Raw genomic sequence first — 14,812 nt, 5'->3', positions numbered from 1 at the left:
CTACAAAATTGGTGCATACCAATATTTACCGCATGGGAACATAGAAAAACGGAAAATTGTATATACCTTGCTGTCCTGGAACTGCACTGCTGCATGTTACAGTCTTCCTGAGCGATATATTTGCTCGTAATCTTCACCTTGTATTTATGCAGCATGACGGCATTTATAGGTTCAAAAATGGCTCTGAGCACTATGGGACTTAACAGCTGTGGTCATCAGTCCCCTAGAACTTAGAACTACTTAAACCTAACTAACCTAAGGACATCACACACACCCATGCCCGAGGCAGGATTCGAACCTGCGACCGTAGCAGTCGCTCGGTTCCGGACTGCGCGCCTAGAACCGCGAGACCACCGCGGCCGGCGGCATTTATAGGTGTCTCGCCATGGACACCAGCTGAGACACAACCTACTTGAAATTGTACTGTGTGTGAACGGCTTTAGAAGTTCTAGCACATTGGACAGAACTAGGACCAATCTCTCAACAGCCCTGGGTGCATCCTACAAACATCACTGCATCAGACTGCGTTCAGCACCACATATTTCTGTCCAAAGCGGAAGTGTCTCATGTTGTTTACACAGTCAATGAGCCCTTTGTTCAGGAACTAGGTGCACAAAAGCTAAATAATAATTTATTGTCCACAAGCACTTTAATACAGTTAATCAGTACAAATAAGGGCGCACTGCTTGAGTGAATTTGTAAAATTGTGATAAACGTTGGCATTCCACGACTTATTTTTGGCTGCTTTCTCAGCTAATAAACACAGTTTTGAGGTTTTAATGATCGTGATATGAGAAGGTGCACAAAGCACTGAGAGATATGTGATACAGCTTTTTCAGTTGCCAGTAAGGTACGTTTCTCAGCACAGGCACCACAAAGGTAATTTAGTTGCCAGGACAATAAGATGTAACGATGAATACTGGTTTAGAGGCAGAAACATATACAGATCTGGGAGAATAGGTGAACACTTTACATGTGCATACCTGGTTTGTGCAGGTGGCTCTGCAATCAGTCGAGTTAACTCTACAACATAGTGTGGGTGGCTGACTGCAGCGTCTGCCCAGCCCTGCGTCATCACCACCTGGAGAGTGTGGGCCTTAATGAATGTGACGGCGGCCTGCTTCAGGACAGGGCAGGAGTGCCTCAGCGCGAGCAGAGCCGTGGCAACCGCGTTCTCCACCGACAGCTGTGCGGCCACCTGCTGCTCGAACGCGGCCTTCAGGTGGGGCAAGCCGTAGCTGTCAGCTGCCGCCAGCACCTGGGGGGCCACGCTGGGCAGCTGGGGGGCCTGGAGGGTGTACATGTAGGACAGCAGGTGGCGCAGCACCGGGCCCTCCACGTCTGGGATGACGACCCAGCCGCCGCTGGCCTCCAGCGGGTTGTGCTGGAACATTTTCTGGAACACGGGACTTCTGGCAGCCAGCACGGCCCGGTGCGCCACCAGCCTCGTGTCACCCGCCACCAGCGTCACCACGGCTCCATCACCGGCGTCGAGCAGGGTGGCCAGGTCCGCAGCTGTGCTCCCCTCAACCTTCTGAGCTCGTTCTGTTGTTGTAGACAACTCTGAAACACAGCGTCACTGAGCAGCCATTTGCCTTTACGCAGCACCTTTGTGCACTTGCCCGCGAAAGGCAAAGGTCCCGAGTTCGAGTCTCAGTCGGGCACACAGTTTTAATCTGCCAGGAAGTTTCATATCAGCGCACACTCCGCTGCAGAGTGAAAATCTCATTCTGGAAACATCCCCCAGGCTGTGGCTAAGCCATGTCTCTGCAGTATCCTTTCTTTCAGGAGTGCTAGTTCTGCAAGGTTCGCAGGAGAACTTCTGTAAAGTTTGGAAGGTAGGAGACGAGATACTGGCAGAAGTAAAGCTGTGAGGACCAGGCGTGACTCGTTCTTCAGTAGCTCAGATGGTAGAGCACTTGCCTGCGAAAGGCAAAGATCCCGAGTTCGAGTCTCGGTCGGGCGCACAGTTTTAATCTGCCAGGAAGTTTCATATCAGCGCACACTCCACTGCAGAGTGAAAATCTCATTATGGAAACATCCCCCAGGCTGTGGCAAAGCCATGTCTCCGCAGTATCCTTTCTTTCAGGAGTGCTAGTTCTGCAAGGTTCGCAGGAGAGCTTCGTAAAGTTTGGAAGGTAGGAGACGAGATACTGGCAGAAGTAGAGCTGTGAGGACCGGGCGTGACTCGTGCTTCGGTAGCTCAGATGGTAGAGCACTTGCCCGCGAAAGGCAAAGGTCCCGAGTTCGAGTCTCAGTCGGGCACATAGTTTTAATCTGCCAGGAAGTTTCGTTACCTTTGTGCTTAGATGACTCTCAGGTATATCTGTACCAAGTAACTGATGACAAATGTCGTCTATTGTGTATGATTTGCAAACACATATTCCTTCTCTGTCAAAATGCTTCCACAGGTTGTAACACTAATATCGATTGTAAGTAATTTATACTGTGTTATTATGTGTATGTGACTATGAAGTGTTTGGTCTTTACTAATGAAGGTCATTGGATCATCAGAGAGAAAGTTGAAGTTTGTAATATGTGTATTATGGAAACTAAACTAATGGTTAAAAATAATGAAATTTTATAAAATATGTATGTTCAGAAAGAGAAATTGAACTCTGAATGCTGGTTCATGCTTAGGTAATTTGTATTGTATAGAAGGTGAAGGGAAGCCGCTCTGCTACGGAAGTGGCCTGGCGCGTGCTGAAAGGTGGTTTTGGCGGTCGATCTGGGCGGATACAGGGTGAGCACGTTATGCGGTCGGTGGCTAGCCATTGCACGGTTTACATCGAGGGTGCCTAATTTTATATTGAAATTGCCTCGGATGTGGTTTCGGCTGTCTTATGGTGTTCTTGTTATTACGGAGTGGCTCTAGAACAAGGATAATACGTCGCCAAGAAGAATTTATAAAGAGCATTCAACAGCAAGAGTGTGAGACCAGATAGCCGCCATGTGCTTGCCATCACTATTGCGCCACTGCTCCGCCTGCTTCAGGAACTCAGATATGTATCATAATGCGGACCCGTATGTCTGTGTGAGTGGTTTTCAATAACAATTCCAGTGACATAAACATGTGTGTGAACCTTAAAATTGTCCTGATCATGAAACCAATGCAGGGCCCCACCCTAAACGTGTAGGAGACCGAGTTGATTTGTTTCTGCATTAAATGTGCCAAAGTTCAGTGCCAAAGTGTACAAATGTTGCTACTTAAATTACCTCCTTCACAGGTAGTGAGAAAGGCACAAAAATTGAACTTATATGAAAGTAATTTTGCTTTGATTATTATCAACTATTTTCGTAAGTTCATTGAACTTAATGATTCAATTACTTGCTTTAAAGTATAAACATATATTTTCCAACTGAATTATATGCGCCATTGTATGACCTGTTCTACGATAGGCAACCCATACACAACCATGAGGGACTCCAACTGGGTATCACAAATGTGGAAAATTACTGACTCGTTTCATTTCCACCTATCTTTTCAAAATTATTAGAGTAATTAATTGGTATAACGAGAAGCAAATATCTTTAATACTATGCACTTACGATCAAAGCTAAATTGGCTCTCAGAAAAATGTTTCGGACTTTATATTTTGGCGTGATATGGTAGAGCGCCCAAGCAAAATGTATTTGCCATTAAGTACATTATTTGATTTGTCTGGAGCCTTTGTGTTGATCACAATTTCATAATTGTCCACCCTCAGCTCTACAGCGTTAGTGGCTATTACTGACATGCTGAAACCCTGTCTCACCGCGTTCCAACCTCTGTTCCGTCCTGTGCCCCCTTTTCTTCCCAGTTCAGTGTAACAGCCTGCACAGCAGCATTAGATCAACGAAAATTAAATTGGTGCTTACAGAGGACACCAATAGGATGACGAAAAATCTGTCATCCACACACACACACACACACACACACACACACACACACACACACACACACACACACAAATAACTTCCTTTTCTTGTTTGCCATCCTGTTTACCATAAACTCCATTTCCACATACCTATGTAAGATAAACTGCATTCAGCTCTAGCAATAACAATTTAAAAGAAGTTATAGCTATGTAGAATAATCGGCTGATACTAGAATTAGATAGCACACCATTCAAGGGTCTTCATTCAGATTACAGAATAAACTGGAAAGGTGCCATACCACACGTTACTGAGAGGAAACTTCACCAGTTTTGCTTATTTTTAATTTTCTACTGTTATTCACTGTGGAGTCAATATGTCGCCTAATTTGCCTGCACACCTTCCATTATATGCTATATAACATATACTAAGCGAATATTTCTCTTTCTCAAAAACTCCTCATTTTCCAGAAAAGAGTAATTAGAACATTCATAAAATAAGTCCAAGGACCTCTAGTTGCAAATTGTTTAGTCAGTTGCGAACTCTTGTCACTACTTCACAACTCATAGGGATTTTTCTAAGAAAGTCAGCTGCATATGACATCAAGTACTCACATGAAATAATAGTGGCATCGGCTGCAGATCAAAAATATCTTCCATTTATGAAAGGAATGAACAATGGTTTCATAAGTTTGGATTCACTGCCTACTGAAATTAATACATAAGAAATAGAGAATCTTCTTCCTCAGTGCAACCCTTACCGTTTCTGTTTGATAGCTCCACCGTGCACATGAGAAAAACAAATAGATTGCCCTCATCAGCTTCATACTTACGATAGCACATCATTCAAATACCGTGTGTTTGAATATCTTATTATGTAGTCATTGTGTAGGTTATACAGCGCATTTCAGAGTCTTTGAGACAAAGATGTAGGGCAGTTAGACCATGACAGAGGGAACAACTTGTTTTAGAAACAGTGTTTGTTGCCTCTTCCCAACAACGAGAGACGTTGTTTAAGACTGGTTGTGCATCTGAGGGGGAACGAGTTAGCCACTTTGCAGCGTTCATATGCATCGAGTCATCTGTTCCACATGATAGTTTCTAAATCGCTTCTATATTGTCTTTCTCCGCGTTGTTGTGGTTTTCTTGTTGCAACTCACTCCATCAGTCTACTGGGAGGGGTGATAGTTGCATATTTGATTAGTAGACCCTGCTAATTTTGTGGGATCTCACAGTCCCATTTCAGTCAAATATTGAAGTACGCCTACTGTTGCTAGGAAGCATCAGCGAATGTTTTGTCTCTAACAGAAGCCGTTCCCCAGGATGTGACCTACCACACGTAGGTGTTTCTTGCAACGAGTTTGGAACACTGTATATCTGCTACTGTAACACTCGAACAGTCTTCAAACGCGTGTATGCCAGAACTGTGTTCATATAATTAGTAGCTTCTTTAACTGTTGTTTGTTCATGTATTTTAGTGATGTATATTGTTCAAGTAAATCTTTGTGAAATTGCTACTGACACATTCCAAAGTCAGGGTATGACTGTCTGTCTAATGATTTGTGGAACATACGCGCAACAGATAAATAAATAGCATTCGAACTACTATAGTCTACAGTACCAGATGCAATGATATATGGAAACGTGATGATGTTACAATGTTTGTTCATAGTAGTCACATGATTGCACTGTGACTATTAAATTTCGTATTGAGACTACCAAAATATAATAATTTAGCACCAAAAGAATTTCTTAAGGTGGTAAACGTCTTTAGGAATAATGGGAAAAATACATACCTGGACTGTCGGTTCTTAACTGATCAACTGTGACTTCACGATCGAATCCTGAAAAAGAAATTCATACAAATCTCAATGAAAAAACTGAACGTATATTTCATTACTTACTGAAAATTTGTTATTGATATAACGAGACTTATGTCAACTGGAAAAAGAAAAAGGCTTACCTGTAATGAAACCTCTGTCATTGTAGTCAGAAGCTATGACTACTGCCATAAAAACGCAGGTGAACCAGGTGATGCTTCTGCAGAACATAATGAAGGACAAATGTGTCGGGCCAAGTAAAGAACGGTTCCCTCAGAATATCTTCGTCAGATTTGACCTCTGTTGAACAACCTGTAATTTTATGAATAAATATAGCTGCAATGGTAACTTTCTTTCATCAGGATCTATAGAAAATTATTTACCATAAATTAATCTTTGAATTTAACTTCGATTACATCATTTTAGAAGAGTTCTACCTAGTACCCATACTGGCTGATCAGCTACTCTATTTCCTTCTATTATTTCCAAAATAGTTTCATAATTTTTGATCCCGTTTCCATCACATTAATTTTGAGAAAGTCCTCTCCAAACTGTGTATAGTCTTTTGTCATACCCATATCATCTGCAGTGGAATCGGTACAAGTTTTGCTTTCTCACGTGGAACCGCAATGAAAATATAACATTACGAGCTGGTGTCCAGCCTACAGCAGCGGCATTTGTCGGCTAAACGAGCCTTAGGTAGACGAGAACAGACCAGGGGGAGCTTCCCTGAAGGGCAGTGGCAGAAACCACGGTCTTAGGAATATAACGGGGACTATTGAGTTCTCACTCTAATACTGCTGTTGCTATCTCCTAAACACGCTACAATGAAACCTAAGTCATTACAGAAATCATGGCGATCAGGCAAACTCTTTGTAACATAGTTCATAATTGACAAAACTCTACCATCTGGGGAGCAAGATGTGTGAGACAGGTTAAATCACCTCAGACTTCAAGAAGAATATAATAATAGACCTAAGTCGAAACAAGGCCCCGAGAGTAGACAACATTCCATTAGAAGTACTGATAGCCTTGGGAAAGCCAGCCCTGACAAAACTCTACCATTTGGTGGGCAACATGTATGAGACAGGTTAAATCCCATGAGACTTCAAGAAGAATACAATAATTCGAATCCCAAAGAAAGCAGGTGTTGACAGGTGTGTAAATTATCGAATTATCAGTTTAATAAGTCACGACTGCAAAATACTTACACGAGTTCTTTACAGACGAATGAAAAAAAATGGTGGAAGCCGACCTCGGGGAAGATCAGTTTGGATTCTGTAGAAATGCTGGAACATATGAGGCAATACTGACCCTACGACTTATCTTAGAAGATAGATTAATGAGAGATAAACCTACGTTTCTAGCATTTGTAGACTTAGAGAAAGCTTTCCACAATGTTGACTAGAATATTCTCTTTCAACTTCTGAAGGTGGCAGCGGTAAAATACAGGGAGCGAAAGGCTATTTAGAATTTGTACAGAAAGCAGATGGCAGTTATAATAATCAAGCGGCACGAAAGAAGTGGTTAAGAAGGGAGAGAAAGGGATTTTCAATCTCTATATTGGGCAAGCAGTACAGGAAACAAAAGAAAAATTTGGAGTAGGAATTAAAATCCATGGAGAAAAATAAAAACTTTGAGGTTTGCCGATGACATTGTAATTCTGTCAGAGACAGCAAAGGACCTGGAAGAGCTGTTTAACGGAATGGGCAGTCTCTTGAAAGGAGGATATAAGATGCACATCAACAAAAGCAAAACGAGTATAGGGGAATGTACTCGAATTAAATCAGGTGATGTTAAGGGAATTAGATTAGGAATTGAGACACTTAAAGTAGTGGATGAGTTTTGCTATTTGGGAAGCAAGATAACTGATGATGGTCGAAGTAGAGAGGATATAAAATGTAGACTGGCAATGGCAAGGAAAGCGTTTCTGAGGAACGGAAATTTGTTAACATCGAGTATAGATTTGAGTGTCAGGAAGTCTTTTCTGAAAGTATTCGTGTGGAGTGTAGCCATGCATGGAAATGAAACATGGACGATAAATAGTTTAGACAAGAAGAGAATAGAAGCTTTTGAAATGTGGTGCTAGAGAAGAATACTGAAGATTAGATGGGTAGAACACGTAACTAATGAGGAGGTACTGAACAGAATTGCAAAGAGGAGGAATTTGTGGCGCAACTTGGCTAGAAGAAGGGATCGGTTGGTAGGACATGTTCTGAGGCATCAAGGTGTCACCAATTTAATATTGGAGGGCAGCGTGGAGGGTAAAAATCGTAGAGGGAAACCAAGAGATGAATACACTAAGCAGATTCAGAAGGAATAACTAATTACGATTTTGTCGATTATCGTGATTATTTTCAAGTAAATCAGTTACAAGGTGTCGACAAACTGTCTTTGTAACTTAAGACTTTAAAGACTTTAATAACTTTAAAACTACACTAGGTATTGACAAATGGTTTTCAACATGTGACAATATAACTCATGAAGTTTTCTTTAGCTTCCAGGTGACGCAGTTTTGACTCAGAACTGAAACTGAAATTCTGATGAAATGTGGACGCCAGAGGAGCGCGCTCAGCGTGCGGCCTGCTTCACGCAGACGTCCTTCCCCTGTCCCCCACACCGCAGGACTTCTTCCTGTGGGGTTTTGTAAGCGATCTGGTGTACGAGAACCCTGGTTGGAGACCCACAGGACTTGAAAGCACGCATTCTCAATGCTTTTTAACATGTCACCATGGACGTCTTCAATCCTACCTGCAGATAAATGGAATTACGATCACACACTATCCGTGCCATTAACGGTGCACAGACTCCTATGTAGGAGTGAGGAAACAAAACGTCATAAGTTTATCTCATCGCACGTTCAAAACCATTTGTTAATATCTATGATTGTTTTAATGGTATTAAAGCCTTAAGTTGTAAAGGTAGTTTATGGAGACCCAGTATTTGTTTGCAGCACTAGATGTCAAGCTGGTCGATTTGATGACGCACTTGTCCACTTCTTCCTCTTCGTTTGGCTATGAAAATTCGCACAAATATCCGTTGCGTAACTGATATGAAGTTATGTTTTCGTTTCACTCAAACATTTGATCACCAAGAGAAAAAACCTTGGTTTTTCCTCACTTTCCCTCATTTCTACATCCACCGCTTTAAATAACGAGTAACTGTGATTGCCTCCTCCGACTTTGTACCGTCAACAAATATGACTGTGCTGCCATGGTACTACGAACAGCTGAAATCAAGGAGAAACGGTAGCCCTTACTTTTCACGACGGCATGCAGCTCTGCAGTATGGTTAAACGACGATAGCATCTTCTCGGGTAAAATATTCCTAGGTAAAACAGTTTCCCATTCCGATCTCCGGGCGCGGACTACTCAGGAGGACGTTGCCATTCGGAAAAACCGATCTCACAATCTATGTGTCTAGAATGTTAGATCACTTAAGCGAGCAAGAGGGTTAGAAAATGTGAAATGTGGAGTGGGGAGTTTGAGGTAAGATATACGAGGGATTGGTGAAGCTCTATGGCAGAATGAACAGCACTTCTCGCCAGGTGAGTACAGGGTTATAAATAGACAATGATACCAGTATAGAAGCAATCCAGAATTAGGTCTACTAACAAAAATGGAAATAGGAATATCAGTAAGCTACTACGAACAGCATAGTGAGCGCATTATTGCAGCCAAGTTCGGAATGAAGCCAACACTTATCACTCCTCCACAAGTTTATATGCCAACTAGCTCCACAGATGACGAAGAAACTGAAAAAAATATATGATGAGATAAAATAAACCATTCAGATAAGAGAAGGAAAAATTTAATTGTGATGGGGGACTGGAATTCATTTGCGGGAAAGGAAATGAAGGGAATGTAGTAGAGGAATATGGAGTGAGGGAAAGGTATAAAAGAGGAAGCCGCCTGGTAGAAATCTGCTCAGAGCAAAATTTACTCACTGCTGACCAGTTTTTGAAGAATTATGATAGAAGGTTGTATACGTGGAAGAGACCTTGAGATACAGGAAGGTTTTGGATTCATTATATAATGGTCAGACAGAGATTTCGCAACAACATATTAAGCTGTAAGATACTTCCAAGGTCAGAGCTGGACTATGACAACAATTTATTGTTTATGAATAAAACAGATGGCATAGCAAAAAGGCAGGAAATTAAGGGGAGCTGGATAAGTTGAAATAATCATAAGTTGAGGCTGTCAGAGGGAGCATTAGGCAACGATTGATTGAAACAGGGGAAATGAATACGGTAGAAGACAAATACGTAGCTTTGAGAGCAGAACGCTAAAAAGACCAGTACAAATCCTGGGATATGACAGGAGATATTGAATTTAATTGATGAAAGGAGAAAATATTAAAACCAACAAATGATGTAGGCGAGATTGAAATAAAATGGCAATGGCCAAGCAGGGAAGGTTAGAGGACAAATGTAAGAATATGGAAGCATCTATAACCCTATATGAGAAGTGGATACGCCTACAAGAAAACTGAAGGAACCTTTAGAGAAAAGAGAAGGTGCTGTATAAATACCGAGAGCTCAGACAGAAAACCAGTACTGAGCAAAGAATGGAAAGCTACAAGGCGCCAAGAACGTATAGAGGGTCTATACATGCATAATGAACTTAAAGGCAATATTATATAAAGGGAACAGGGTGTGGACGAAAATGAGGTGGGCGATTTCATACTACGAGATGGACTGAGAACTGAAAGATGTAAATCGAAATGAGGCCCCTGGAGTAGACGATGTTCCGACAGAACAACAGATGTTCCATCTGATGTGCAAGATGTGTGAGACAGGGGAAATTTCCTCATTGTTGAAGAAGAATATAATAATTCCAATTAGGGGCTGACAGGTGTCAATATTACCGAGCTGTCGGTTTAATAAGTGGTGTTCGCGAACTACTAAAACGAATCGGTTACACAAGAATTGAAAAACTAGTAGAACCTGACTTTGGGGAATATAACTGATATTTTTTTAAATGTCGGGGATACCATATACCGATATTTAAAAAGAACAAAAATATCGGTTATCGATTTATCAAAGAAGTGTATCGATATATCAAAGGAGTGTGTCGATATATCAACAGAAAAAATAACGTCTCACCGGTCTATTAAAATATCGCCTCCATATTGTAAATATGTTGCCGGTTTTAGAGTTGTACATGTAAGTATTGATTTATTACTAAAAGTTCTGTACATCAACGACCCAGCAGCCTGCCTGCTTCCACACGATGCCTTCTTTGTCTTCAAGGTTGCGCAAGCGCATCAGTTTCCGATAGCGCAAGTTTGCAAGCGCGTTGCTATCGGCCTTCGGTAGGAACCTTTGTGCTTTTTGGCAGACGACGGGTAGCCGTTGCCCATATGTATTTGCCTGTGTAGTGTGTTGAGGTTATGCTGTAGAGCCATTTATGAGCAGTAATGCTTACTGACTCCAAAGGAAGCACGCTTAAGTTTGTAGATGATTACAGACAAAAATGTCGTGTGGAATGCCGCTTCGCAAGATTATTTGAATAAAAACTTGCCATGAGTTGCTCTGAGCGTCACGTATTAGATAAAAAGTCCCAATCACAGTACTGTAAGAATAAGATACTGTAAATTTCGAAGTAGGAAAACTGAGAAGAATAAGCCAAAAAACAAAAATGAAAAGTGTGTATAAAAACTGTGGACGAATATTCACGCTACGGCGACTTAAAAGCACAACAACTGAGGAGCCTGATAGTCCTATCTGAACAAAGTAAGTGTTGCGGTATATGTAGCTTCTCAACAAACCACTAAAAATAGAAATGAAGCACACTGATGTAGCAAAAAATACGAAATTTAAAAACACAACTTCCATTCAGGTCGACTTCCCAGCTTCTTTCATTTCCTCAAACAGCTGCGAACTGGCAGTCGAAGAGTCGAAACTGTGTGGTGGAGTTAAACGTTGCAGTTTTTGCCGATTACGTCAGCATTTCCTTATACACGTCTCTGTCCACCGCAACGACCAGTCTTGTTTTTTAGATCTTTGGTCACAATTTTCAGCAGCTGTGTATAAAGAATGCCGATATGAAGAAACAGCATATCAGTTGCGTTATAAATGGTTTTTTAACGCAACTATGTTATTGTTTAATCCCAGAAATCTTATTACTCTCTTTTCAATCGCCACCCCCCCCCCTTATCCCCCCCCCCCTTTCTGTGCCACATATGCTTGCTTCACACCGTCAGAGAGAAAGCCTGGAGTGATGAAAGCTCAAAAACTAGTGAGACAGAGGGAGAGTAAACATACATTTGACTACAATTTTTAAAGAACCATTTCAAATATTTAATGAAAATTGCGAAAAATATCGGGACCCGATATTCCATTTCGACATCGATATATCGTGGAATAAAATATTGCTGATTGTAAGGAGTGTGTCAGAATTCTCCATTACGCTGATTAAATATTGCATTGAGTACCGAAAATAATACAGCCAACTTGAGGCTATTCTTTGCCTTGAGTAAGATTCTGCGATTCTCTGTGGAAATAAATAAGCACTCAGATATCGATAGTAACAATCTGATGGCGAAACATGAGAGCGCGATTCTAAGCATTGTTGTGAGACGAGGTCTGTCTGTGAGAGTGAAATTTCAGTAGTGTTGGTGGAGAGGTCGGAGACGAAAGACGTTTCACGCTGCCCTGACGTCGGTGATGGCAGATCTCACCACACTCAAGGCCTGATTTCATTTATATGGCCAGGAGAGATTTAGATGCCTTAGCTACGCTTGCGGATGTAATTGAAGGTAAAAGTCGCAAGCACAGCGCAAAAGCAATTGCAGGGTTAGGCTCGTGATTGCTAGTCCGCAACAATCCTATGTTTTGCTTGTCAGTTAAAGAGGCCTCCTTATCCTTCAAATAATAATAATCATTCTCTACATCTAATTCGGCAACGGTCTTGCCGCAGTGGATACACCAGTTCCCGTGAGATCGCCGAAGTTAAGCGCTGTCGGGCGTGGCCGGCACTTGTATGGGTCACCCTGGCCGCCATGCGCTGTTGCCATTTTTCAGCCTCGTGATGCCAATTGAGGAGCTACTCGACCCAATAGTAGGGGCTTCGGTCAAGAATACCATCTTACGACCGGGAGAGCGGTGTGCTGACCACACGCCCGTCCTATCCGCATCCTCCGCTGAGGATGACACGGCGGTCGGATGGTCCCGGTAGGCCACTGGTGGCCTGAAGACGGAGTGAGTGCTACATCTAATTCATAAATATGCTGTGGTTACTAAATGTTAATGTTAACATCGAAATTGAAATAATTTGTTAATCTGGCACTCAGCCATTATTGATACTTACAAGGGGACTGTCAGACATTTCGGCATTACTAATACTTGTTAAACTATTATTGGTCATGATGATTTGTGAAGTTTTTAAGTAGATTTAATTTATGAAATCCATTCTTACAAGTTATTTAGTAGTTGACAGAACCAAAGCAAACTCTTTTTTATTACATTCATTCTTAATAACAATGAGCTTTAACCGTTGCTGCTGCAAATTTCTGTAAACCACTCGGAAAAAGGCAGCCATCTAAACAGGTGAGTGCAAAACTCAGGGCCAAATCAGACACTGACACACCACTACATGTTATGTACTCTAATGCAGTAAATTCGTTCCACAAGGGAGATTCTGTACCATTTGCAAATTCATATTCAAATATGCAGTCATATAGCTTATCCAAATGTTAGTTTTAAGTTTGTCATGTAACGATATGTTGAGGGCTTAAATGACAGTGAAACTGACACTCATACTACACGCACACGGTGCTATTCAGGTTACATTCCGATTGCTGATACCTCAAAATGCTTATCGAGTCTATTTTCACAGACGAACATAGCCTTCATTTGTTGCAGGTACGTTACACGATATACATCTATATTTCCGGGAAGAATATCAACATATCGAAATATCGGTATTTTATCAACAGTCGTACTTTGGGGCATTGGGGCATTGTATTACTATTGGAGGGAAGTAGAAGGTGGGGGGGGGGGGGTTAAGAATTGTAGACCGATACTAAGGGATGAACACTGTAAACAGGTTCAAAAGGGTGTAGGTTGCAGTAGTTATCTGCAAACGAGGAAGCCGGCACAGGACAGAGTAGCATAAGGAGCTGCATCAACCAGTCCCCTTACCGAAAACTACAACAACCCGCAGCAACAGTGGGGGCACTGGCCACCGCTCGGTGGTGGAAGAAATACGCAGAGACTTACCGAAGACGCCTCGTTCCGCTCCGCGCCGTAGCAGGCAGTACAGTGGCGGTCGCGAATGCTGCCTTTCCTCCTCACCCTGTCACCTCTGCTCCACGCCCGCAACGATAGGATAACCTCTGCACGTATCTGGCGTCCAAAGTATCACCGCGCAGCGCCTCACGCCACAGGCCCGTGATAATCCTAACGCTCGTGCTTCTGCTCATTCTGAGCTCGTCGCCCCTGCCCGTCAGATTCCATGGCGGCCTCGTACTGGCCCACCGCGAGTGCCCTATCTGTCCCTTCCCTTGAGATACACTAAAACTAAACTCCTCTCGAACGGGCCACGAAGGCCCAACGGTACCGACCGGCCGCCATGTTATCCTCAGCCCACAGGCGAATATGGAGAGGCATGTGGCCAGCACACCATTCTCCCGGCCGTACGTCAGTTCCCGAGACCGGAGCCGCTACTTCTAAATCGAGTACCTCCTCAGTTTGCCTCTCAATGGCTGAGTGCACCCAGCTAGCCCACAGCTCTCGGCAGACCGGATGGTCACCCATCCGAGCGCTAGCCCAGCCCGACAGCGCTTAACTGATCTGACAGGTAACCGCTGTTACCACTGCGGCAAGACCATTGGCCCCTCAGATACACACCCAGATAAAGAAAAGAAAGTTCACATGTTTCTTCAGGTATGCCATATAAGTGATGATCAGATCCGAGGAGCTGCCAAACTGCATCGTGATAATACTTTGCACACACAGTTTCAAATGGTGTGACACAATTTTTTATCAAATTAAGATCGATTGATTTAGAGGGTCAGTCGAGGTGCGTTTGGCTGTCTGAGTGCTCGAAATCCCAGGAACGTGTCGGTGCAGTCGTGCGAAAGGGCGTGTTGCCATTTTGGAAGACTGCAGTGTCCGCACCATGTTCATCGCGA

The 14,812-nt window shown here is 42.7% G+C and overlaps 1 protein-coding gene across 2 annotated transcripts in view; it reads right to left on the bottom strand.

Annotated features, from left to right (window-relative positions):
- The window catches only part of LOC126426798 (serine/threonine-protein phosphatase 6 regulatory ankyrin repeat subunit C-like), a 32,740-nt gene extending 18,734 nt beyond the window's left edge, over nt 1–14,006 (bottom strand). For both annotated transcript variants that reach the window (XM_050088799.1, XM_050088800.1), the window contains exons 1-4: nt 13,899–14,006; nt 5,818–5,986; nt 5,651–5,698; nt 984–1,563 (exon numbers count right to left, since the gene is read on the bottom strand). In XM_050088799.1, coding sequence (XP_049944756.1) covers nt 984–1,563; nt 5,651–5,698; nt 5,818–5,905 — 716 coding nt within the window. In that variant the 5' untranslated portion in view covers nt 5,906–5,986; nt 13,899–14,006. The remainder of the gene's footprint in view (nt 1–983; nt 1,564–5,650; nt 5,699–5,817; nt 5,987–13,898) is intronic.
- Between the last annotated feature and the right edge of the window lie 806 nt (nt 14,007–14,812).

The sequence above is a fragment of the Schistocerca serialis genome, chromosome 11 (assembly GCF_023864345.2).
Source record: "Schistocerca serialis cubense isolate TAMUIC-IGC-003099 chromosome 11, iqSchSeri2.2, whole genome shotgun sequence".
Classification (NCBI taxonomy): domain Eukaryota; kingdom Metazoa; phylum Arthropoda; class Insecta; order Orthoptera; family Acrididae; genus Schistocerca; species Schistocerca serialis.
Note: the sequence above shows the minus strand (reverse complement) of the source record. Positions and strands in the feature narration are given on the sequence as shown.